Source organism: Echinops telfairi, unplaced genomic scaffold, assembly GCF_000313985.2.
Source record: "Echinops telfairi isolate 266 unplaced genomic scaffold, ASM31398v2 ScPeMD7_18;HRSCAF=68, whole genome shotgun sequence".
In the NCBI taxonomy this organism is placed as follows: Eukaryota; Metazoa; Chordata; class Mammalia; order Afrosoricida; family Tenrecidae; genus Echinops; species Echinops telfairi.
Window position 1 is genome coordinate 64,741 of NW_022103915.1, and position 23,266 is coordinate 88,006.

The 23,266-nt window shown below is 60.1% G+C and overlaps 1 protein-coding gene across 2 annotated transcripts; it reads right to left on the reverse strand.

The window, feature by feature from the left end:
* Positions 1-989: 989 nt before the first annotated feature.
* Positions 990-17,625, reverse strand: MTA1 (metastasis associated 1). Of its 2 annotated transcripts, XM_045287810.1 has the most exons (19): positions 17,590-17,625; positions 15,832-15,882; positions 15,341-15,467; positions 15,199-15,262; positions 13,216-13,333; positions 10,270-10,372; positions 9,828-9,927; positions 9,443-9,631; positions 7,366-7,440; positions 7,015-7,073; positions 6,530-6,645; positions 6,057-6,208; positions 5,776-5,965; positions 5,598-5,687; positions 4,364-4,516; positions 4,226-4,261; positions 2,109-2,140; positions 1,695-1,846; positions 990-1,618 (listed from the first exon to the last, which is right to left on the reverse strand). In XM_045287810.1, the coding sequence occupies exons 3-19, from the start codon at positions 15,448-15,450 to the stop codon at positions 1,468-1,470; spliced, it is 1,890 nt and encodes a 629-aa protein (XP_045143745.1). In that variant the 5' UTR covers positions 15,451-15,467; positions 15,832-15,882; positions 17,590-17,625; the 3' UTR covers positions 990-1,467. The 2 variants fall into 2 exon arrangements, with proteins under 2 accessions (XP_045143745.1, XP_045143746.1); XM_045287811.1 differs by lacking the exon at positions 4,226-4,261.
* Between the last annotated feature and the right edge of the window lie 5,641 nt (positions 17,626-23,266).

A 23,266-nucleotide genomic window follows, 5' to 3' on the forward strand; every position in this document is an offset into this window, starting at 1 on the left:
AGCCCAGCAGTGGGCACTTCTCAGGGAGGGGCAGCAGGGCCTCAGATTAGCCGAAAATGGCTGGGAAGAGGAGCCAGCAGCTCTGGGTGGGGGTTGCGTGTGCTGTAACAGCATCCTGGACACCTAGGCCTGTCACCCACTGCCTGGAGGCCAGGACGCCCCTATCTGCCTCCGAGGGCACACAAGTGGTTTCTATTTTAGCCCCTCACAGATTTCCTGAATCCTGGCCCCAGAAGTGGGGGGTGGGGTACACGGAGGGCAGGGCCTCCACAAACCCTTCCTGGCAGAGTCAAATGCACCCATCTGTCCAGCAGGCCTGCGGGCCGGGAAGCATCACGGTAGGGTTCTGAGAACAAGGGGCTGGCTGAGATCTGAAACCCCCCTCAGAAACCTCACACCTGCTGGTGGGCGGCCCCTGGGCGCTGAGCAGGATGCCTGACAGCTGGGCAGGCCCTGCCAGGGTGACCTGGCCCCTGGACTCCCAGGCTACACTGACCAGCTGTGCTGGCCACCAGGGGCAGGCTGCCAGAGGGTGTTGGGCTTCCCTTGGCCAGGAATGGCAGGGGAGGGCTGCAGAGGAAGGGCAAATGGGGGCGGCACAGGGCAGGCTCCATGGGGTGCAGAGGGGTGGAGGAAGGGGTTTGTCCCACTTTGACCCCAAGGTTGGACTGGCTGGTAGCAGATGCCCAGTAACTGCCCTTCATGGACTCGTCACCGCTCCCCAACTGACAGGCAGATGCCCGACTTGACTTGTGACTGTGAGCCCTGTCCCTCCCCAGCCCACTGCACTAAGCGGATGGCAGGGGCACTTGTGGACGCCAGGGTGGGGCCGCTGGGACGAGGCCCTCCTTCCCTCCCTCCCTGTGGCAGGCACGCTCAGGAGGGCTGGCAGCTGGGAGTCCCACCTGCCAAGTGTGCGCAGGGTCCTAGCCCGGGGCAGCCAAGGGGTGAGGGCCCCTAGGTCACAGCACAGAGATGGCAGACGAGGATGGGGAAGAGGACCAGTCTTTTGTTGCCTTTTCCCCCTTTTTGTTTAATATGAAAATTACTTGAAAAGACAAGGGCCAACCCGGCGGGCAGTGTGGCTGCGCCGGCCCCAACATTCCAGGTGTGAGTGGTACAGAGCTCAAGTTCATCTACAAAAAAAGTAATAAAAATAAAATTTAAAATGGCACCTTCCACAGAACACAACGGAATCTCACAGGTCAGCCTCTCGCTGGGCCAAGAGGCCCTGCAGTGCCAGCCGGGCGGTGAGAGCCGGCGGCCGGTCTCCCTCTGGCCAAAGGAAACACAAAGCTAGGGGCCCTGGCATTCTCGGAGGAATAAGTTAACCTCGCTCCCCGCAGGCGTTCTGGGGGGCGCGCTCTGGAGGGGCGGGACAGGAGGGGCCACTACCAAACACCGGGAGGGGAGGCGGCGGTGACGTGGGCATGGGCAGCGGGCAGGCGCAGTCTGCAGGGGGCCGCCCTAGTCCTCGATGACAATGGGCTCATCGTTGACAGGCGGCGGTGGGGGTCGGAGGGGTGGCGCCTGGCTCTGGCGCAGGGCGACGGGCCTGTAGGGCCGGCGCGCCGCTCGTTTGGTCTCTGAGGACGAGAGCAGCTTGCGGACCTTCCTGCTGGCACGGGGACACACAGAAGTGAGGCTGGGCACGGAATGGCCCGTCCCCCCGCCCCAGGGGACGGCCTCGCCACCTGGTCTCCTCCGTGGCCATATAGAACACGTCATCAGGGGCATCGATCCAGTTCATCCGCCGCCGCTTGACAGGGGGCAGGGAGCCCCCACGGATCAGGCGCACTTTGGTGGGATACGACTTCCCGTTGAGCAGCAAGTTTCGACTTGGTCCCTGAAGAAGAGGCAAGGACATGGCTGGTGGATAAGGCAGGACCAGGCAGTGGGAGGGGGTGACGTGTCCCCGGGGACCCTTCCCCTGCCTCATCGGAGATGAGCCAGGCGCCCCGGCTAGGCCAGCTTCCCCAGGGCTCACACCCACCCCATGGCCGGCACAGCCCTCTCTCGCTGTCCTGCGTATGCTGGGCAGGTGATAGGGGACAGGACCCCGTGAACATGTGGTGGGGCCTTTGCATGTGGAGTTGACCCCCTCTTACCATATGCCTGGTCTGTCCATGGTTTGTGAGACCTACGGAGAAAAGAGGACAGATCCCTGAAGACCCAGGATGGCCCATGGGTAGCCATGGCCTGCATAGGAGGGTCGAGGCTTCGGAGCTGTGCATGGACTCCCAGCAGGAGGCAGGGAGGGCCCTGGCCAGCAGATAACACCCTCCCCATCCGCTTGGCTGGGCCCAGCCAGGGCATGTGCTCCTCCACCTTATGGAACTGGGAGCCACCCAACACGTGGAAACAAGCACCCAGGTCATGGCGCACCCCACAGCTGAGCCCCGGTGACCCCAGCATGGCCTCAACTAGAACAGAGTCCATTCAGAGCCATTGGGGCCTCCCTGCTCTGCCCCAGCGCAAAGGCGTGAGTGACATGCATGTGTGCATGTGTATGAGTGTACATGTACGTGGGTGAGTGTATAGGCACAGGTGGGTGTGCATGTGGGCACGTGTGCGAATGTGTGTAGGTTAAGTGTTCAAACAGGTGTGTGTGTGAACATACTCGGGCACATGGGTGTGCACTGAGTGTGCAAATAGGGTGGGTGTGCACGAACTTGCCCATGAGCATGCATACACACATGCCCATGAGCACGTGTTGAAGTTCTCAGGGGGAAGAGCCTGGCAGGGGTGGGGCAAAGGTGTCAGCAGAATGGAGCTACCCACTCGCACATCTCGTTCCAAACATCCTCTCCCAGCTGAGCTGTGCCACTTTCAGGAGTAGGACCCAGTGAGTGGTCCAGGCCACAACACCTTCTGCCACCTAGTTGCTCGACCCACCACAGGGGTGGGGGACACTTACCAAGGTACGCTCCTAGCCGTCCACAGATGGCAGAGGGGAGAAAGCACACGTCTCAGTATTAGAGGGCAGGCTGGCAGGGCCGTGCCCCACATAACAGGGCCCTGGGCCGCGCGGGCGAATGACTGGCAGGTGGCCAGTCAGCCAGGTTGGACAGCGACTGACTGTGGCCTCCATTGGGCCATGGGACTCTCCTGGAACTGGGGGCTGGTTTTCAAAATAATCAACAGCACTTAGTGGACGCCAGCCCGGTGGTCAGCAGGACATACACGAGCCCAGCGGAGTCTTTGCCTCTCTGTGAAGACTGGAGCTGACTGGTCCCACGACATGGGGGGTACAGCAGGGTCGAGAGCACGGCAGAGGGGGCTGCTGAGGGGACCCAGGCTGGGGCATCTTCCAGGGGAGTGGATGGAGCGGGAGGAAGTGTGGAGTGGTGGGGCAGCCGGCTGAGCCCACCAGGTTCACGCCTCTCCCCCTCAGAAGGGGCCCCAATGGCAGGTTAGAACCCCAAGTGCAGTCGAGAGAGACTGCGTACCCCAGAGGCAGGATGGAGCCTGGACATTGGGTCCCACTAGGCCAGCCACAACCCAGAGTGGGGCATCCCTTGGGTACTCCTGCCCCACACAGGGGCTGCTCTGGGTCTTGGGGGCTGCACGCTCTGAGGTGCCTCGTAGGCCCACATCCATCTGCCCACAAACCACAAACATATGCCCGGGACCCCACTCGCAGCATGGCGTAGGCAATAATGAAGGCATAGGGGCTGCAGAACGGACAGCGAGGGGTCCGCTCTGTGCACTGCCACCCAGTGTCAGAGGGACACATTGAATTAAGTTTATATGAGTGTAAGGTCTCCAACCCCTTCCTTCAAGATGGGGAGGCCTGGCCTGGAATCAGCCCAGCTGACTCCATAGGGACATGTGGGGCAACCACGTCCACCCTGTGGCCTCACCGAGGTCCATGAGGGCAGACAGGAAGAGTCCAGCTCAGCCTCTGGGGGTGCCCCTGGCACGCTGGCACCCTAAGCTCGCCCTGCTGCTGCCTCTGCCAGAGGTCGCCCCTCCGCCTCGGACACTGGCACTCGGCTCGGGGACACCTGGCCCTCGGCTGAGTCAGAGCTGGCCCCGGTGCAGGGTGAGCAGAGGCGTGCACAAGACCACAGCAGGCCCAGGGCCCAGCGCTGGAGAGAAGCATGCAGCAGCCACAGCCCAAGCATGGCGCCGGCGCGCGGGGCCTTGCACGCCCGCCCCCCCACCAGGCATGGGCAGCACAGACAGACACGGCCCGCAGGCTCTGGCCGTGTGCCTGCCTTACCCCTACTGGGCATCAGGAGGCGCTTCTTCACGTTGCCTGGCAGCGCCGGGGGAGAGGGAGAGAAGACAGTGTCAGCAGATGGGCTGGCGGGTAGGCGGCGGTGGCCTGGCCAGCACCCTCCCTCACAGCCGCGCTCACCATCGGTCCCGTTGTGCTGCTCGTAGCTCCGCTTGCCCAGGATGGTGGGGGAGCCGTTGTTGATAACGGGGGCCGCCTTGGCGGGGGTCAGGCTGCCAGGCGCGCCAGCCACGCTCCTTGTGGACTCGGGCTTTGGGGGGCGCGGGTGGGTCTCTGTTGGGGAAATATGGTGGCTAACCTGCTGCTTGGTAGGGCGGGGGCCAGGTGGGGAGGACGAGAAGCCAGGCTATGTGCCAGGGCACCAGTGACCACTGACAGCCTTCCACTGCATGCTATCCCCCACACTGACCTTGGCAAGCCCCCTGCCCAGACAGCTGGGGGTTGGGAGACTGACTAAGGTTCCTCTGGGCCTTCTCACAGTCTACAAGCTGGAGGGCAGGGCAAGGCATGGAGATGGGAGGTGGCAACACCAGGGGCTCCTAGAACTTGTCCCCTTCTCCTTGGGCCACATGGGGGAACCCTGAGGACCTCCACTGGACCGGAGAGCGGTCACTACCCTCAGAACAAGGCCACCGTGGGCCTAGAAAGCGCAGCTGCAGGGCCAGCCCCTTCGCCACTGCATGCCCCCCCCCACCCCACAGGCCATTGGAGCTGAAGACCCATCAAGAAGGAGGGCTACTACCAACAACAAAACTGAGGCGCTGGAAATAACTGACGCCTGCAGGGTGTGGCCAGACCAGACTGGTGACCCCACCCATAAGTGGTGCTGGTGCCAGTGTCTGCCTGTGGGCATGAGCTCACAGCCCTGGAATGCCCCTACAAGACAAAGCCACCTCCAGGCGGAGCAGCTGACTCACCAGCCGGCCTGGCCACCGAGCCCCTCCTGGGCGCCCAACTGAGCCCTGGGGGCCAACGCCTGAGGTGGGCTAAGTGCAGGGGGCTGGACAGGATCTCAGCCAGCCCTTACCAAAGGCCCACCACCTTTCCCCAGGACACGGCGGAGTAGCATGCCCAGGATAAGCAGGCATGAGGGGCTGGACCAGGGTGGGGTGAGGGAGCCACATGGGACGCATAACTGCTGCAGGGCCTCCAGGGTTGAAACAGTATAGCACCCTGCTTCCTCCCGGGGGTGGGGTGGGGTGTGTGTGTGTGTGTGTGTGTGTGTGTGTGTCCCTGCTTCCTCACACATGGGGTCCTGTGGCCATACCCCTGGGGCCAGGCAGCAGGTTCAGCAGTGGTTTTCCCAGGGCACCCTGCAGGGTGAACAGCAGGAGCCAGGTGGGTGCCAGCTTACCAAGGTACCGGAGCACAGCTTCCAGGGGTTTCCGCACCACTTGCTTCAGCACCAGCGGGCTCTGCGAGGCCTCGGGTAGCCGTGCCGTGCCTGCGAGGATGCACGCCATGAGCCAGCACCGCACCGGGCCGAGGGCCCTGCCCAGCAGGTCCACTCCCCGCGAGCGCGGGCCACTCACACTCAGCCTTGATGGCGGCACTGTTGATGGGCATGTAGGGGTGCCGGGCGGCGTGGCAGGGGCGCAGGATCTCACGGCACAGGCGCCGGGCGATGCGAGTCAGCTTGGTGGTGTGCAGGTAGAAGGCCTGCCGCGTCTTCATGGCAAACTTGGGGCTCCCACTGCTCCGGGCCGGGGCGCCGTGGGGACTCTGCGGAAGGGGCACAGCGGCCCGACACAGCGCCATGACCGGGGGCCGGCCGAAGCGAGCAAGCCGGCCACACGGGGAGGCAGCCGCTTACCGTGGAACTGCGGTTGGGTCCCGGCCGCTCACCGTCTAAGCGGGTTGGCATTTTCAAGCCACCATATTTCTTCCAGTAAGTCCAACAAGAGGCGCAGAGACGACACTGCATGTTAGGGGGACCCCAAGAATACCACTGGTAAGACTGTGTGGCTACGGACAACAAAGTTGAAGATACACATGTTCTTAACAGAACCAGTGACGTCGGAGTGTTCCAGCACTCCCACCCCGCCCCCCATGCACATACAGGCATTCTCCATGCTGTGCTGCTGAGCCGCCAGGGCAGGGTGGGGGTGGAGTGGGCTGCGGGGGAGGGGGTGTGGGGGCTGTGGGTGGAGTGGGCTGCGGGAAGGTGCGGGGGCCAGGGAGCGGGGGGAACGAAGCGGACCCTTCCCCGAGCTGGGCCACCCTAGAATTGTCTGGGCTCAGGCCAGTCTGTGGGGCACGCCTGGTGCCAGCCACAGCGCCACTTACTGTAACAGCTCTCGCAGGCCCGGCCAGCACTGGGGCTCTGGCCTGGCGCCCCTGTGCCGTTCACCACACCTGCCTTGGTGCTGCTCACGCTGATCTGGTTTGGGTTTGGCTTGTTGCTTAGGGGACAAGAAAGAAGAGGTGTCTGGGCGGGCAGCATGCGGGGGGCTCTGAAGGCAGACCCTGCTGTGACTGGTCCTAGTGCCCTCTGGGCCCACATCGGCTCCAGTGTGTGCACCTCAGAGGCCGATGGCCAGAGCTGGCCACTGCCTGCTTCACAGTGGGATGGCTTGGTCCATAGCCAAGTGCCCCTACATCCCCAAAGGGGCCAGATGCCGCCTCCACCCGGGACCGGCCAACCAGGGTCTCACCCGACAGGCCCAGCACCTACGATCAGCTCTCCCTGGAAGTGAAGGGCGGCACTTACAAGCTGGGTGCGCAAGCGTACGGTGGGCTTATCAACGCCCTGCTTGGGTGATGACACTTACTAGTTGGGGATATAAACTTGCTTTAACTTGCTCTCAGCTTCGGCAGCTTTCAAGCGTTTCTTAAAATACAAAACAGAGGGTCAGAGGTCAGTCAGGCACAGCGGACATCCCCTCACACCTAGGGCAGTGAGCTGGCTGGAAAGCTAGGCTGACTCAGGGCATGCAATGAGGGTGGAGCGCTGGGCCCAGTGCCTGGGAGGGTCTCTGCAGTGGGTGGGGAGCTTGGACCCAGGAAGCCAAAAGCTCACCATTCATGGGGCAGAGATGTGGGTATAACGGGCTCGGAGAGGAAAAGGCCTGCTGGTCAGCACAGTGGCCTCGGGGGCCAGGGCTGGCTCTGGCCACGCTCACCTGCTGTACGTATCTGTCGGTTGTCTTCCACATGTAGTAGTACTCGATGATGCTGGTGAGCGACTTCCATGGGAGCTGGCGGGAGAGGGGGGCATCACAGGGGGGCGGGAGTGGGGGCTACCCCGGAGAGGGCAGGAGGGGCTCTGTGTGAAGAGGTCCAAGCAGTGGGAGTCAGGGTGAGTGGGGCGGGGTGCGGCCAGAGCTTGCAGCTTTGTCTTGGCTGCCTTTTCTCCTTCTGCAAATGAGGTGCCAAGTACCACAAGTCTTACCATGCCAGCCCCAAGGGAGGGAAGCTGGGAAGATTCCAGATCCGAGTGTCGGCCAGAGCCCGGCAGGGCACAGGCTGTGTCTCCTCCAGGGCACTGCAGGTGGCTTTGCTTCACCTGGTTCTCAGCGCCAGGGTTCTTAAAGTACTTATTTTCTGGGCTACTTTATGGCTCCCTTTCTCACAGATTCCCTGCTCCTTCGGTAATGGCTAATTCTACTGCTCAAGTTAGTATTTATTTGTCCTCCCAGGGACAATAGCATTTAAAGCTACAAACTGTCCTCAAAGTGCCTCCTTGGCTGCATCCCAAGTACTTCAGGAGTGCAGTGTGTCCATCAAGACTGCTTCCTAGTATTCTAGGGTATACTCTTGAGTTCCTTCTTAAATTACGCTTTAGGATGGGTTTCAATTTCCAGAGGACTGAGTTTTTACACTTAGCAAAGTCCAACAACATAGCTAAGAGAACCCAGCTAAGCTTCTGCTTTTTTGGTATTTATAAGACACGCCCTCTATACTCAAGTATAAGCCAACCCAAATATTAGCCGAGGCTAATTTTATCACAAAAACTGCATTAAAAATGTGCTGAAAAACTCAGCTTCTACACAAGTACATGTGGTAAATTTATTTAGTAATTCTGCTCTGTTAAATATTGAATTCAGATAGCTTCCTATTTTCAGCTCATTTGATCGGGAAAATGTGGGAAGGCGGTGCTCCCAGAGGAAGGCTCTTTCGACTTCTTCCATCTCTACGAGGCTTGCTTTATTTCTTGCTGCTACATTGTTTGAAACATGCAGGTTCAACTCTGGCGACGAGGCCTCTCCATAACATCCCGCCTTAAAGGCTGCTCGCCCGTGTGTGGACCCACTGGCTTTGCTTTCAGTCCAACGGATGTTCTATTTCTAGCTCCTGTCAGCAGACTCATTTTTGGCCTGAAAAGGTCACTCATTTTGTTTAGCTTCTTTAGCCAACATTATATACATATATGGCTTTCATAGGCCCCTGGTCCTTTGGCCAAGTTGGAAGACCAGCTGTCCGCCCACACAACTCTCTTTTGCCCTGGTACTTGGCTGAGACCACAGCTCTTCCTAAGAGCAGACACTGCTCCAGGGTGGAAAGCTGTGCCCCTGACCACCCCTGGGGGATGGCCAACATCAGGGTCACTTATCCTTCCAGGCTAGCTCTCCAGCCCGAGAGGCACCAGTCACCTTTGTTTACTTCTTTTGCTGACTGGGTATCTCCCAACCGGTTGTGCCCATCTGGCTCTCTGTCCAGAGAGCTTTGCCACTTACTCTGCCAATGAGACTCTTGGATCACAGGAAGGTGATCTGTGGGCTGACGGGGTTCGTGGCCTCCTTTCTGGGAGGTCAAGTCCCATTCTGCTTGTCCCTCCCAACCTGCCAGGAGGGCAGGAGCTTGCTGTTGACACTGGGATGTGCTTCCTTACACTGATTCTCAGTGGGCTTGATGGGGGGAGACTTGGGGGCCACAGCTCGCTGCTGGCTCTGGGGCTCCCATGGGGGTTGGGGTAAATGAGCTCATGACACAGAAGAACCCAGACTCAGGATACAAATGTTTGGTGAAAACAAATAAAAATATACATAAAAAAATGTAAGAAACCCAAAACTAGGGTCGGGTTGGTAGGTCTGGGTGCAGAGGCCCCCGCAGGGGAGTGTGCACCTTTACATGGCTCGCACGGGGCTCGGCTTTGCCCATTCCTGAAACAAGGCCCTCCCTGGACTGTGAGGGCCAGGAGTAGGCAGACCCGCCCCATGCTGGAGATGCAGTGTCCCTGTCCTCCCTCCTGCCACTCACAAAGTCCTGCTGGATGTCTGTGAAGTCCTTCCCATACTTCTCTAGGGCCTCCTCAAAGAGGTTGGCCTCCGAGGCTGACCACTCCTCCATCTCGTCCCGGCATAGCACAGGCCCGCCCTGTGGCACCAGGGCGGAGATGGCTTTGGAGATGTCGTAGACGTTCCTGTGGAGCGTGTCCATGGCGTGGAACTGCGGGAGACAGCGAAAGTCACTCATGCTGTGGGGGCCCACTTCCTTCCGGATACACTGGTCTCCTCCCCAGCACGCCCAGCCAATGGAGGGAGGGTCCAGCACAGTGCTCTGGGAGCGGAGGGGTGAGGAAGAGCAGCCTTCGGTCCACCAGGCTCCCTCTGCCCGACTGGCCCGGGCAGGCAGTGACGCTCACCAGGGTGATGTCCCGGGAGGCGGCTGCGGCACTCATGTGCAGGCTGGGCTGCCGGACCGAGCTGCTGCAGTCCAGTGCACGTGCAAAGGTGCCCACGGAGCTGGGGACAGGAGAGGTCGTGTCACAGCGCCGTGCAGCTGCTGCAGGTGGGCTCCGCAGAGGTATGTACCCCAGCTCATCCGCATCAACTGACAGTGGGGTCCCCCCTCACCCTGGGCGCCTGCATCTGAGGGAGCCGATCCACAAGCTGGGCGGGCCCCTGGGCACTGCAGCCCATGCCCTCTGTCCCTCCCAGTGCCCCATCTACCCTGTTGGCCCACAGGTTACACAGCCAGTCCAGCCCCTCAGCAGCTGTCTTCAGGGGCCACTGGGAGGGAGACCCCACATGGTAAGTCCCCTCAGGATGGCGTTTCTCCAGCCAGCCCACCCACGCCCCGCTCACCGGGCTACAACCAGGAACTGGTCGATCTGCTTGTCAATGAGCGGGTTGTGCGCCTCCCAGACCTTGGTCTCCAGTCTGGACTGGTCACGCCCGTCCTCCTCGCCTGCCAGACGGGAGACAGCAGTCTCGTGAGAAAGCAGCCCCCAGGCCGGCACCCTCATGCCCTCCAGGCCTGGGGTGGGGGGCTCGGGATGGGATGACAGCCCCGCTGCACAGCCCAGGGTAGGCTGGGTGTGAGTGGGGGCCGGATGCCCCCATCAAGAACTCTACTGGCGCTGCTCAGGCGGGCGGTGACGTGCCACTCTCCAAGGCCACGTCTCACCTTGAGACCTGTCAGCACATGCAGCCCTAAGTAGCCTCAGAGCAACACGAGTGTGCACGGCCCGTGGAGACAAAGGGCCCCTTCTCACTGGCCCCACAGCCCTGGTTGGCTGGGCCCTTCTGGCGGGTGCTGGCTGAGGCATAATTAGAGTGGGCATGGGAAAGGTGTCCCACTGGGAGCCAGAACAGAAGGCCCCTGGGCACTGTCGGGAGGCATGCCGAGGGGGCCCAGGACCGCTGTCTGCAGGGTAAGGGCTGCATGCTGATTTCAAAGCCGGGTAGTGAGTCACACGCTGCGCACTGGCCCTGGGAGCTGTGTGCCCACTGCTCCTTTGGGCACAGCTGGCCTGTGACCCAGCGCTTCCGACCTCACTGCTCTGAGCCCGGCCCGTGTGGGGAAGGGCGGCAGGGCCGAGGGTGCAGGGGAGCATGATGCCCACAGGGAATGCCTGCCCCGGGCCACTGCAGGGAACCCTCGCCCTCTGACCACCAGGTGGGCAAAACAGGACCCCTGCTCATGCCTGATGCTGCCTCACCCAGTCCCACCCTCCATCAGCCCCTCCTGAGGCAGAGCTGAGTCCAAGAAGCCCGTGTGCCCGCCCTCCAGCAGCCAGAGCCTCCCCTTGACCTGCAGGGTCTTCCTGGGGCTGCCATCTTTAGCAGGGGCTCTGAGAAGTGGCATCTCCCATCCGCCCAACACCAGTCCTCCTCACATGTGTGCCCAGAACTGGGTGGCCATGAGACCCAGTGACCATCTGTCCAATCAAGTGGCAGCACAGAGAGCTAACACGGCGGGCAGCGTGCACACACACAGCCAGCCATCTCCATACTGCACCACTCGGGACACACACACAGCCGTTTCCACACCACGGCGCACAGACTGGAGGGACAGACACACACAGATGTGGGACCCTCAGAAGTGAGTGGGGCACCACACACCTTATAAAACAGCCACCTGGGATGGGATGGAAATGGTCAGGCATCAACAGGCTGCCAAGAGAGAATGCACGGGCCTTGGCAAAGATGGCGGCCCTGCACGCAGGCAGGGCCGTGAGACCTCTGTCCATCCCCCGAGCCAGGCACCTCCAAGGGGTGGCACTGAGTGACTGTGCATGTGTGACGAACCAGGGTGGGTGGCAGGCAGCGTGAGACGAGCCCCGACTCTGCCCCAGGAGCTGCAAACCAGGGAAACCGAGCAGGCAGCTCTCTGAGCAGTTCACAACCAAGTGCTCCGGCCTGGGACACGGAGGACTTGGGGGACATTCCGGGGGACTCGAGGACAGGATGGGCCATGCGTGTCTACCATGCACACGCTCTTATTCACGCTGAGAGCAGCAGCAGGTGCCACGGCCCCGGGCCTGTGGCTCACTCGACAGCCTTGCATGCAAAGTCGAGAGCACTCCGAGAGCACCCAGGACGCCTGCACCTGCACACCGACTGGTCCACACCAGCCACGTTACTGCTTTCCTGGCCGCCCTCCTCACTCAGGTCTACCTGATGAGGTGGCAGGGAGCATGGGCATGCAGGTGTGTATGTGTACATGTCCCAACAGCTCAGAGGTAGCAGGGTCTACGCCGACCCGTGCCTCCCACTCCCTGTCACCACACTCCCTCGCAGTCCAGGTGTGTGTGTGTGGGGGGGGGGGGGGGCCAGAAGCCCCACAAGCAGAATGAGTCCCTCTCCGCTGGGCGGCGGCAGGGGTGCGCTGCAGCCCGGGTGCTCAGGACTTGGAAGGGTTTCTGAGCCAGGATCACTGGCCCAAGGCCACAGCGGCTGCTCACTGCCCTGTGTCCAGCACCACAAAGCCCCACTGTTGGACCAGTACCCTGACCGCACCGTGGGCCCTGCGCTGCCAGCTTGGCTCAGGGGGTCCAGCAGGTGGTCTCCCATGAGGAGAGGTGCCCCTCTGCTCATCTGGCTAAGGGTTCCCCTTAGGCCACAGGGGCCCCTCCTTGTGAGTGGGGACAGGTGTGGCAGGAGGAGGACCAGGGCCAGAGGTGAGGGTGGGGAAGCAGCTGATGCTGGGCACACTCAGGCTCTGGTGCCACCAGCCACTGAGCTGGGATCATCGATACTGTCCTCAGGGAAGAAGCAGCCAAGCAAGGCCGCTCCGTGCTCCCAGAGCTGGGGTCGATCGGATCAAGAGCAGCAGACCACCATCAGCTTCTAGAGTCAGCCAGGAAGAGTGAGCTAGGGGCCATGGAAGGGATGAGCAGGACACAGCCCGTGCCCACCTCTTCCCCACGAGCCCACACCTCCCTCGGAGTCCATGCCTGCCTGCATCCACGCCTGTCCGAGTTTATGCTTGCCGGAGTCCACACCTGCACCGTGGGCCCACATCTGTCCATGTCCAGCCCTCCTCACAAGCATCTATCTCCACACCTGCCCTAGTCCATGCCTGCCCCTGAGCCATCTGCCCGTGTCCACACTTGCCATGCCCCAGTCTAAGTGCCTAGCCCTGCCCACCCCCAGCCACAAGGCAGTATCCCCACAAGGCTGCCCACAAGCAGGCAAGGAAAGGCCTGCAGACCCACCAGAAGATGTGGAAGTCCATGGAGTGACCCCTGCCAAGAAGCAAAGACTCTCTGAGTAGCGACCACTCAAGGGTGGCCCGGCAGCCCGTACCTTCCTTCAGCAGGTCAGTGATGTCAGCCTGGTAGCGGTTCCCTACTCGGATCTCCCCCTTGTCAGCCAGCAGGGTCTTCTGCTGGGGGTCGTAGACAAGAGAATAGAAGAAGAAGTCCTGAAAAAAGCCACACAAGACAGCGCAGGTCAGTCTGTGCTGGGGGGCATGGCCCGGTGGGAGAGAGCAGGGGACCCTTGGCGCCCAGAGGCCCCGGGCACCAGCATGTCTTCTCCTTGCTGAAGAATGATTTGCTTTCGATAGACAAGCTGGTCGCCCACGTCCACAGCAGGCACTTCCAGGTGGGGAGGGTGTCGCACGTGCGGGCCTGCCACCAGGACACAGCACTCCAGGGCCAGGCACAGGTCCGAGGGTCCTTCCACTGTGCGAGCTGCACCAGGACAACCCTGCCAGCTGCTCTTGCCATCACAGGGCTCCTCCTGGGCGCCAGTCAGTCCCACCTCCACAGTCTCCCCCCCACTCCCTTGTCGGTCAGGTCGTGGATCCAGGGGGCCCCTCGCTCTCCAGGTGCCAGTCACCCACACAGCCCCTCCCACTCTGTACCCCGTGCAGGTGCACACACCAGGCTCCAGCCTGCACATCCTCGTCCAGGCCCCACTGTTCTTCTGACACCCACCCTCCGGATGTGGGTTCCTGGGGACATCCAGAACCCGTCTGCGGTCCCACTCTCACTCTCACCTGTGCACTGTCTCCCCACTCCTCCCCTACTCATACCCCACCCCATCCACCACCCACCATCCATCCAACCATGCATCTCTCTACTCACCCCATCCATCTACTCATCCATCCATCCATCCATCCTTCCACCCACCCACCATCCAATCTATTCACCCACCCCCAGCCATCCAGCTATCTATCGCCCCACTCACCTGCCTATCCATCTGGCCACCAGCCCATCCAATCACCCATCCATCCATCATGTCTGCACATCCACCATATGGCCAGTCAGCCACCCACCTGCCTACTCACCTACCACCTAACCCTGCCCACCGTCCATGTTCTACTGACCCTGCCCACAGTGTGAGGGGTGGGACTATGCCATGGGAAGGAAGTGGTGCCTCTACCCGTTACAGATTGCCCAGCCTCCCTCTGTGGGCTGGGCACAGGGAGAGGACAAGACAAGCTAGTGAAATAGACAGAGGACGTACTTCAGCATCAGGGACAAGCAATGGGAGCAAGAACAAAGGGGGGTGCATGGAACACCCAGGGGCCATTCCGGACCCCTAGAGCAGGAGTTCTGGCTCACAGAGTTCAAGTAAGAGGGTGTGGTGGAACTCCGGCATCATGCAGACAGGGGAGCCCCTTCGAGGGCAGCAGCCTGGAGTTTACTGGGCACGTGCAGGAAGGCTACAAGGTCTTGGGACCCTAAACTCCGGGCAAGTGTGGACAGGCACGTGCTCCTGGTGCCCTGACATACGCTCTTCCTCACTCACTGGCTCCAGATGTTTACTTACAGTCACCTGTTCCCTAGGTAACGAAGGGGTGTCAGCACCGGGAAGCCACCTGGTCTCCCCAGTGGCCACTCATCAGACCCCGAGCATACTGGTGGGTAGCTCCATGGCCCAAGCCAGGACCCACGGTTGGCAGTTTGGGAGCGCCAGTGCCTGAGCACCCGTCAGGACGAAGAGTTCCTTAGGCTTAACCTCACAAAGTCCCTTGTGGTCCACGCTCTTTAGAGGAACAGCACCCTCACACCGCGGTGAGGCCCCACCCAATGCACTGCCCTTCACAATGGCCAACTCCACAGGCCTGGGCACCCACCCAGTGGGAGCCAAGGGTGACCCTGCCCCTTCGTGAACGCTCCGCGGCGTGCTGTTTGTGCAGCAGGCGGTCGCACAGGGACAGGGAGGGTGTTGATGGAGGCAGTGGCCATGACGGTAACGTGTGCCCCATGGGGACAGCTCGCCTGGCATGAGGGTGAGGTGGGGTCTTGGAGCTGGGGTGTAAGGGCACCACCGCCTCACCTCCCGTTCCAGGTAGGACTTGAGCGACTCCGTCTCATTGAGGAGCGTGACACTGCACTTGCCCCTGGAAGAGACAAGTGGGCATAAGGGGTGTGGCGCGGGCGTGACACTGCCCCCGCCTCCAGGTGGCCTGCTGCCTCACCTGATGTGGGTGGCGGGCAGGGACTCCAGCTGCCGAGACAGAAAGAGCTCACGGTGCCGCAGCTGGTGTTTGAGTTTCTCGGGCAGCTCCACCACCTCGGGGTTCTCCATCTCCTCCTCCGGCTCCCCTGCGGACACAGTTGCTCAGGCTCTGGGTTGGCCCCACCCCTCCCTGGGCAGCAGGGGCCAGGGAGCAGAAAAGGGAGGTGCCCCTTGAGGAGGGGGGAGCAGAGAGATGGCCACTAGCCACCACACACCTGGGGGGGGGGTAATCGGTGGCCAGTCCGCAGGCCCCACCTCAGCTGCAGGGGCCACACTGCTCCGTAGCCCACGCTTAGGGGGGCCCTGGCAGTCACGAGTTCATGTACAGCCCGCCCTCACAGCCCCACAAGGCCAGCCAAGGGGGGCGCTTGATAGCTCAGCCAAGGCTGGGCTTTCACGGGGAAGGTACGGGTGTGGAGGTGCAGCCTGCCCACAAAGGGACCTCCTTACCTTCCTCGTCGTTCTCCGACCCAGGTCCAGTCTTATAGCACACTGACAAGGCTGGACAGGAGAGAAGCCAAGGTCAGGGCAGCAGTACAGCCAGTGGCCATGGGCAGGGCAGGGCAGGGCGTGGCCAGGACATTGGCGAGGGAGGCCGGGCATGGCGCCCCTACTGCTCCGCGGTGGCCCCAGACCCAAGCATGCCCTCGGTGCTCAGCCCAAATTCTGCCCTCTTGGCTGGGCCAGCACCCCAATGCCACTCTGCTGACCCCCTGTGGCAGCCTTGGGAAGTCCTAGCCTCAAGCACGCCTGGCGGCTCTGAGTGGCCCAGCCTGGTGAGAGGCCACCTCTCACTCAGAGTCCTCGTCCAAGCCCTGACCAATGCCCCACATTCTTACAACCCTGGGAATCACCTCAAGGGGGCTGAGACCACCACCCCCTCCAACACACACACTCAGAGAAGTGTAGGTGAGCTACATCCTGGTAGGTGGCCCTAAGCAATCTGAGCCTGGGATTAAGCAAGCTCTGCACACTGGCCTGGTGGTGACCCTAGGAGTGGCCCCACTTACAGCCTCCTAACAGCAGCCCCCTTCATGGCCATCTCCCACTTCACCCATGAGTCTGTCTCCCACCCCTCTGGCCCCTCCTCACTGACCCTGACCAAACTGGAGGGACCCTAACTATGCCTGACTGGAGGCTCAGCTGTGCCTGCCATGGGCCAGCTGCACCCATGTCCATTTGAATTATATTCACATACAATCAACACACATACACACACACATACATATGCATCAGATGCATGTATACACACAAACACATGCCCCATACACGTGCACGCAACACTCTCCCATACAACCACTTGATACACATGCACTTCACACACACACACACACACACACACCAACCTGTAAAGTAGATCTCACCCCACCGGGAGCCAAGCACACGCACAGGATGTGTCCCCAGGCAGGTCTCCCACACAGCTTTCCAGGGAAGGGGAAGGGCCTCAATGCCCACTGACTTACTGGGGTTCCCCCTCCCAGAACAGACCACGCTGGCCTCTTCTGGACACAGGACCCAGCAGCCCAACCCGAGAGTGACAACCATCCCAGGCCATCAGCAATCCACCCAACACACCAGCCAGTCATGACCTGCCCCTGGAGCCACCTGGAGCTCGGGCTCAGAGACCGCAGGACACAGAGAGCGGGCAGTTTGGAGGCACCACAGCATCCACAAAAGCCCTTCTGTCTCAAGTGTGCACCCCCCCACCCCATCCCTGAAGATGAGCCCTTGCACTGGACACTCATAGCAAGCAGACAGAGCAAGGGCCATTGGACATGGGGCCAGGTGACCCCGGGGAGCCCACAGCCTACCCTGGACCCCACCTCCAGTGTCCTGGGAGGACAAAAGGTACCTTTAGAGTCCAGCTGGTCAGGCCTGCAGGCCTGGCAGTAGCAGCACCTGCATGCCCCTGGTGGCACAGCTGCCACTTCAGACCTACCGGCCTCGGGTCACAGGCCCTTCACCGCTCCTGATGCTGCTGGTGGCTGGAGGGCGGGCAAAGCCCAGGGAAGGGCTATGGGCTCTAAGAGAACATTCTGGGTCTCCCCCTCTACCCCCCTTGGGAGATGCCTGTGGATTCTCTGCTCTACTCCGCAGGCTCCCCTACAGCAGCAGATAGACCCGGGTCCTACTGCCCTCAGATGCCCATCACAGCTGTGTGTCCAGGGGTGGGGTGCGGGGGTGCAGGGAGGGTGGGCTGGGACTCACTAGCGTGCTTGTCAGCCAGGGCGATGAGCGTGCTGGAGATGTCCCTGCGTCGGTAGAAGCACACCACCTTGGCCTCCACGTTCCCGTTGGCCGTCTGCAACATCAAGGCGGGAGCACACGTGGGCCTGCGCACCCTGACCACCACCATCCTCCTTCCCGACTCGCCAACTCGTGACCAGGGCAGCAGCCCACAGGGCCCAGCAGTGGACCTGGGTGCCCAGCCAGGCTTCTCCCCCAGACTTGCTCCAAGTGGCTGCTGTGGACACCTGGACCGGTCCGAGGTCAGCTGACCAGGGGCCGAGCTGGGGAGTCACGGCTGAGGGGTGCTGAGCTTCTTCGGTCTGGGGGGATGGGAAGGGTAGTGGTTACCCTGCATGGGGAATGCAATAAATGCCGGTGAACTTTATACTGTAAAATGGTTAAAAAAGCAAATGTTTGACCCATGAGTGTTTTTATTTAGAAAAGTCCCTCCACGTGACGGTGGGGCTTCAAGCAGACCAACCACACAGCTCGTAGGCACAGGGTGCGGAACTTGACTTTCAGGTGCTGGCACATCGGGGCGGGGTGGGGAAACAAGAGGTAACGCCAGTGTTTAGAGACGCCCTGGCTTAAGTAACTTTGGAGAGAAGTTTGTTTTTAAATTAAGATGCTGTTGTGAGGTACCATCAGGGCAGTTCTGATTCACAGTGGCCCCCACTGCCCGGTCCTGCACCCCCGTCACAGCCACTGTGTCAACCGGCTCTTCCAGGGCCTTTCTCTTTTCGCTGCCCGTCCACTTTACCAAGCATGATGTCCTTCTCCAGGGACAGGTCTCTCCCGACCACGTGCCTACAGTACGTGAGACAAAGGGTCGCCATCCTTGCCTCTAAGGAGCACTTCTTCCGAGACAGATCCATTTCTTTAAAATCATTTTATTGGGGCTCATACAACTCTTATCACAATCCATGCACACATCAACTGTGTAAAGCACATTGGTGCATTCGCTGCCCTCATCATTCTCAATACATTTTCTCTCCACCTAAGCCCTGGGCATCAGCTCCTCATTTTTCCCCCTCCCTCCCCCCTCAGAAACCCTTGATAATTTATAAATTATTATTTGTCAAATCTTACACTGTCCAACGTCTCCCTTCGTCCACTTTTCTGTTGTCCGTCCCCCAGGGAGGAGATTATATGAAGACCCTTGTAATCGGTTCCCCCTTTCCACCCCACCCTCTCAGTATCGCCAATCTCAGCACTGGTCCTGAAGGGATCATCTGTCCTGGATTCCCTGTGTTTCCAATTCCTATCTGTATCAGTGTACATCCTCTGGTCTAGCCAGATTTGTAAGGTAGAATTGGGAATCATGATAGTATAGAGGTGGGGGAGAGGGGGGAAGCATTTAGGAATTCAGGAACTAGAGGAAAGTTGTATGTTTCATCGTTGCTACACTGCACCCTGACTGGCTCGTCTCCTCCCTGAGACCTTTCTGAAAGGGGATGTCCAGTTGCTCACAGATGCCGAGACAAATCCACTTGTGCTTTCAGCAGTGCATGGTCCTTCCAGCATTCTTCTCCCGCGCCGCTCACATGCATCGGTGCTTCTTCAGTCTTCTTTACGTAACGTGCAGCGCTCGCACGCACACAAGGTGACTGCAAAGACCGTGGCTGGGAATCTCCAATTGCTCTCTCCGCCCTTCAGTACTCTAAAGGCCTGTGCAGCGGGTTTACCCAAGTGCAGCATGATTTGATCTCTTGACTGCTGCTTCCACAAGCTGCTTCCACAAGCCTTAATTATGAATCCAAGCGAAACAAGCCCTTGCCTTCCACCTGGTCTCTGCAACGCTGTTATCGCTTGATCTAGAGGCGAGGACTTTGGCTGAAGGCTGCGGTCTTGGATCGTCATCAGCAAGGGCTTCAAGCCCTCCTGCTTTCAACAAACAGGTCGTGCCATCCACATCTCTCGGGTTGTGACTAAGCCGTCCTCCAGTCCTTCCCTGGCACACACTCTCTTGCCTTGTTCTGTTTGGAAGACTGTCCACGGGCAGGTTCCGCAGGATCAGGGCAAAGGGTGTGGGATTTCCATTCTCCGGCTGTCCTCTGAAATTTCCTGTTCGGTTCTTTGATCATTTCTTTCCATGTGCAAGTTTTTCCAGAGCAAGTTTCAGAGTCTCTTCTGACATCCACTTTGGGGTCTTCTTTCTTACGCATCTTCTCGTGGCTCCGCAGACCCCTGTCTCTCGCGTCCAACAAGTCAAGCGGTCTTGAGAGGCTCTCCAGGCCAGGTGCGAGGACCTGGGAGGTGTTCTGGCTGTTGCGGGCTGGCTTTCCTTTTTCTCCAACTCCAGCAACACAATAGGGGGTCTGGTCCCCAGTCAGGCCCTGGCCTCCTTTGGGGTTCATGCAATTCTTAGTAATTCCAGGGTTTCCATTCCCATTTCCCCGGGCTATCTGGTGTCCTGCAGGAGGGTGAGGCGCTTCATCAGGCACTCCCTTCTCCACAGCAGGAATGCGTGCCAGAGGCACAATGGATTTTGCTGTTCCAAAAATCTCACAACAAACTGCGAGACTGAGCGCCCAACACGAGAGACCGTGAGGATGCACGATTCTTTAGAAACCGAAGGGGTCAAAGGCAGCTGGGCTCCAGTCCAGTATCCCAACAGCTGCCCGTGAAGATAACTTCTGCGCGCCTCCTAGTCAGGCAGGTGGAAGTGTGAGTTTGCTGTCCATCAGGAAACGTCGGTTTCAGGTCACAGAGCACCTAGTGCAGAACGTTATAGGACGTTCGCTGTGCCCAGAGCAGTGGCGTCCACGCACGCAGCCAGGCCACAGCAACGGCCCCGGGCTCAGTCACCGCATCCCGGGTCCACTTCACTACTGCCTGCATTGCCTGCGGGTTCTGGAGTGACTGCTGGTGCCGGGCAGCCTCCTCGAGCGCAGGTCTGGCCCTTCTCCGGAGACGTGTCCTTCTGAGGGTTCCTTCTGAGGGGCGCCCAAGATTCAGCAAGGTCTCTCACAATGAGCAGCAGCAGAGACCACCTGGCCCCTAGCAGACACACAGCTGCCACCTCTGGAGGGCCCCTTCACCTGTACACACCTGGGGGTGGGGGTGGGGGTGCTTCACTTCCGCATCAGAACCTGCCACACCTTCTGGGCAGCAGGACCTCTATTTGGTTGGTTCCTGACCAGCAGCAAGCCTCAGACCCGTCCCAGGTTCTCAAGGTGTGTGGTTTCACGATAACTCTGGCCCCATGCTGCAGGTGCCAGGTGTGGCTGGACCCTTCTTACCTGAACCCTGGGCCACTACGTTGAGGGCCCTATTCCAGCCACCACTGTGGCACAGGGCTGCCAGTGCCAGACTGCAGAATGGTGTGGCGGAGCCTTGGGGACCACCTCACGGAGCCTGCACTGCCCTGAGATGGGCCTGACCCAGCTCCTTGACATTTCTACACGGCCTTGCCAACCCCACCCCTCTTCCCTTAGGTCCTGCCGCTTCCTCTCTGCAGCATGCACTTCTGAGAGACTGACTCCTGGGAGGCCTGGGGACAGCTGCCTCCCTGCTGTCTCTTCCTGCCCTGCCTGGGGCCCTCGGCACAGGCCCACTCAGGATGACAGGGCTGGAAGGGGGTCTCTGAGTGAAACCCTCAGGGTCTGTGTTCTGAACGGGGCGGGGGCGGGGCTGGCAGAGCAGAACATCCATTCCCAGCTGCCCCCATCCCTCGTCCCCCTCCCCCTCCACACACGGCTCAATTCAACCCTTTAGGTAATCATTACATTGTGAACCGTTCATGATAAGCTAAGTTTACCTAGGCCAGTAGTGCCAGGGAGCAGACCCTCAGAAAAACAGCCCCCAAATGTGGCCCAAGAGGCTTTCTCAACAATGAAGTTTATTTTTAAAGCTGATTTGGAATCTCACAAGTTGTGCAGAGAGGTCCCACACGAGCAAGGAACAGCAGGCATGGCTGCTGCGAGTCTGTGCCAAGACCAGATGCCCTCTGTCAGGGTCCCACACAGGAAGGTTACCCGGACACCCTGTGTCACCATGCCTCCCTGTGTTTCATGACCTTTGATGGGCCTGGGCTTGGGAAAGACACAGCTCATACCATGGGGCAGGCCTTGGTGCCAGCGGAGGTCCAGCGTGTCGGCTTCTCCAGGATAATGCCAGCCCCATCCACACTCCGCCCAGGCAGAGATGCCCCGCACGGTCGAGGGAAGAGAGTCTTCTGCACCAGAGATCAGTGCTGCCCATTTATTTTCTTGGCCACGTTCTTCTCCCGTCCCATGGACTGGCCAGGGGTTATTCCTATTTTGGGTTACAAGCCACGTGTGCTTTGTCTGTCTGGCTGCGTCCATCGCCCCATCCTTGGACACAGCCCCTCATGGTGGGGGCACAAGCAGTGTCCATTTCAAATTCAAGGTTTATTTCATCCGAGTAGTCTGTGCACAGCATGAAACGCCACGAGGGACGTGAAAGTCTTCTTCCTGGCAGCATGGTGCCAGCGGGGGCCGGCTTTCCCGCCCCTGAACCTCCATCACCCACACCGTGCTGCAGAGCTCGCTCCAGCCACGCCCTGCGGCACCGCCGTCTTGACTGGTGAGCTTGTGAGACGGCCTTCCATGTACAGCTCTGTGCCAGGCCAGCATGGCCTTCTCTTCCTCCAGCCAGTTTGTCTACGATTTGGTCCCCGATGCTTCCTCGGGGCAAGCTGGCGTCACTGACTCTGTTCAGGCCATGGTCCCTGGATCCGGGCCCCTCCAACCCGCTGGCTTCACCGTCTTTTTGTAGGGTGCCCCTCCACCAGCACCCCAAGAAAAAGGCTCTTAAAGCCACACCCAGCTGAGGGCATCCAGCTGGGCATCCGAGCGTGGGTGGGAAATCACTTTTGCACAATTTCAATGCAAGGACTTCCCAAACTTGCTGAAAACTCACCTGGAGCTTGGGTCCTTTCTCAGTCTCGAAACCACTGACAGGGTTTTCCTGAGACTCAAAATGAACAGTGTGTCCACTCTGAAATGCTCTTGAGCCTCCAGTGAGTCCCCTCCCTACTGACTTCTGTCCCATGCGGCGACAGCGTCTCTACCCCCCCTCCTGGAGCGGTTCTCAGCCTTATCCTTTCCCCATCCTGTCTTCTATTTCTACTACCTCCTTTTCTCAAGGGACACCCCCTCAGTGTCCTGCCCTTTGGTTGGGGTCTGCACCTTCTTTTTCCTGAGTCTCTGTGTTTAAAGCCCGACACACACACACACACACACACACACACACACACGGCTCCTGGCAGCTTTGATAAGCTGAGCACATGTGGTGGTGGTACTCGCTGGACAAGAGGTAGCCAATCTACATTCTACTGGGACCGTCCACCACCCCCAACCCCAGTGCCTGCGGCCTAGCCCTCCGTAGAGGGAGCCCCAATGCCTTCCTGGGGGTCTGAGGGCTGAAGGGGCAGTGAGTGCTGACGGCCATGAGGGGAGGAACCCCAGGACAGACCCTTCTCAGCCTCACCTGGTGCTCTGAGCCAGGTGCCTCTCTGGGTCCTCAAGGAATGAGGAGGCTCCTTAGGGGAGGGTTGGGCCTGATCCCACAAGACTCAGGAGCCTCCTTGTGCCCTGCCCACCTACCCCCCACCCCCTCTGCCAGTGGTGACAGGCCCCCTTTCCCACAGCCCACACAGCTCTGCCTCCTCCTCCAGAGCCTCAGCTGCATC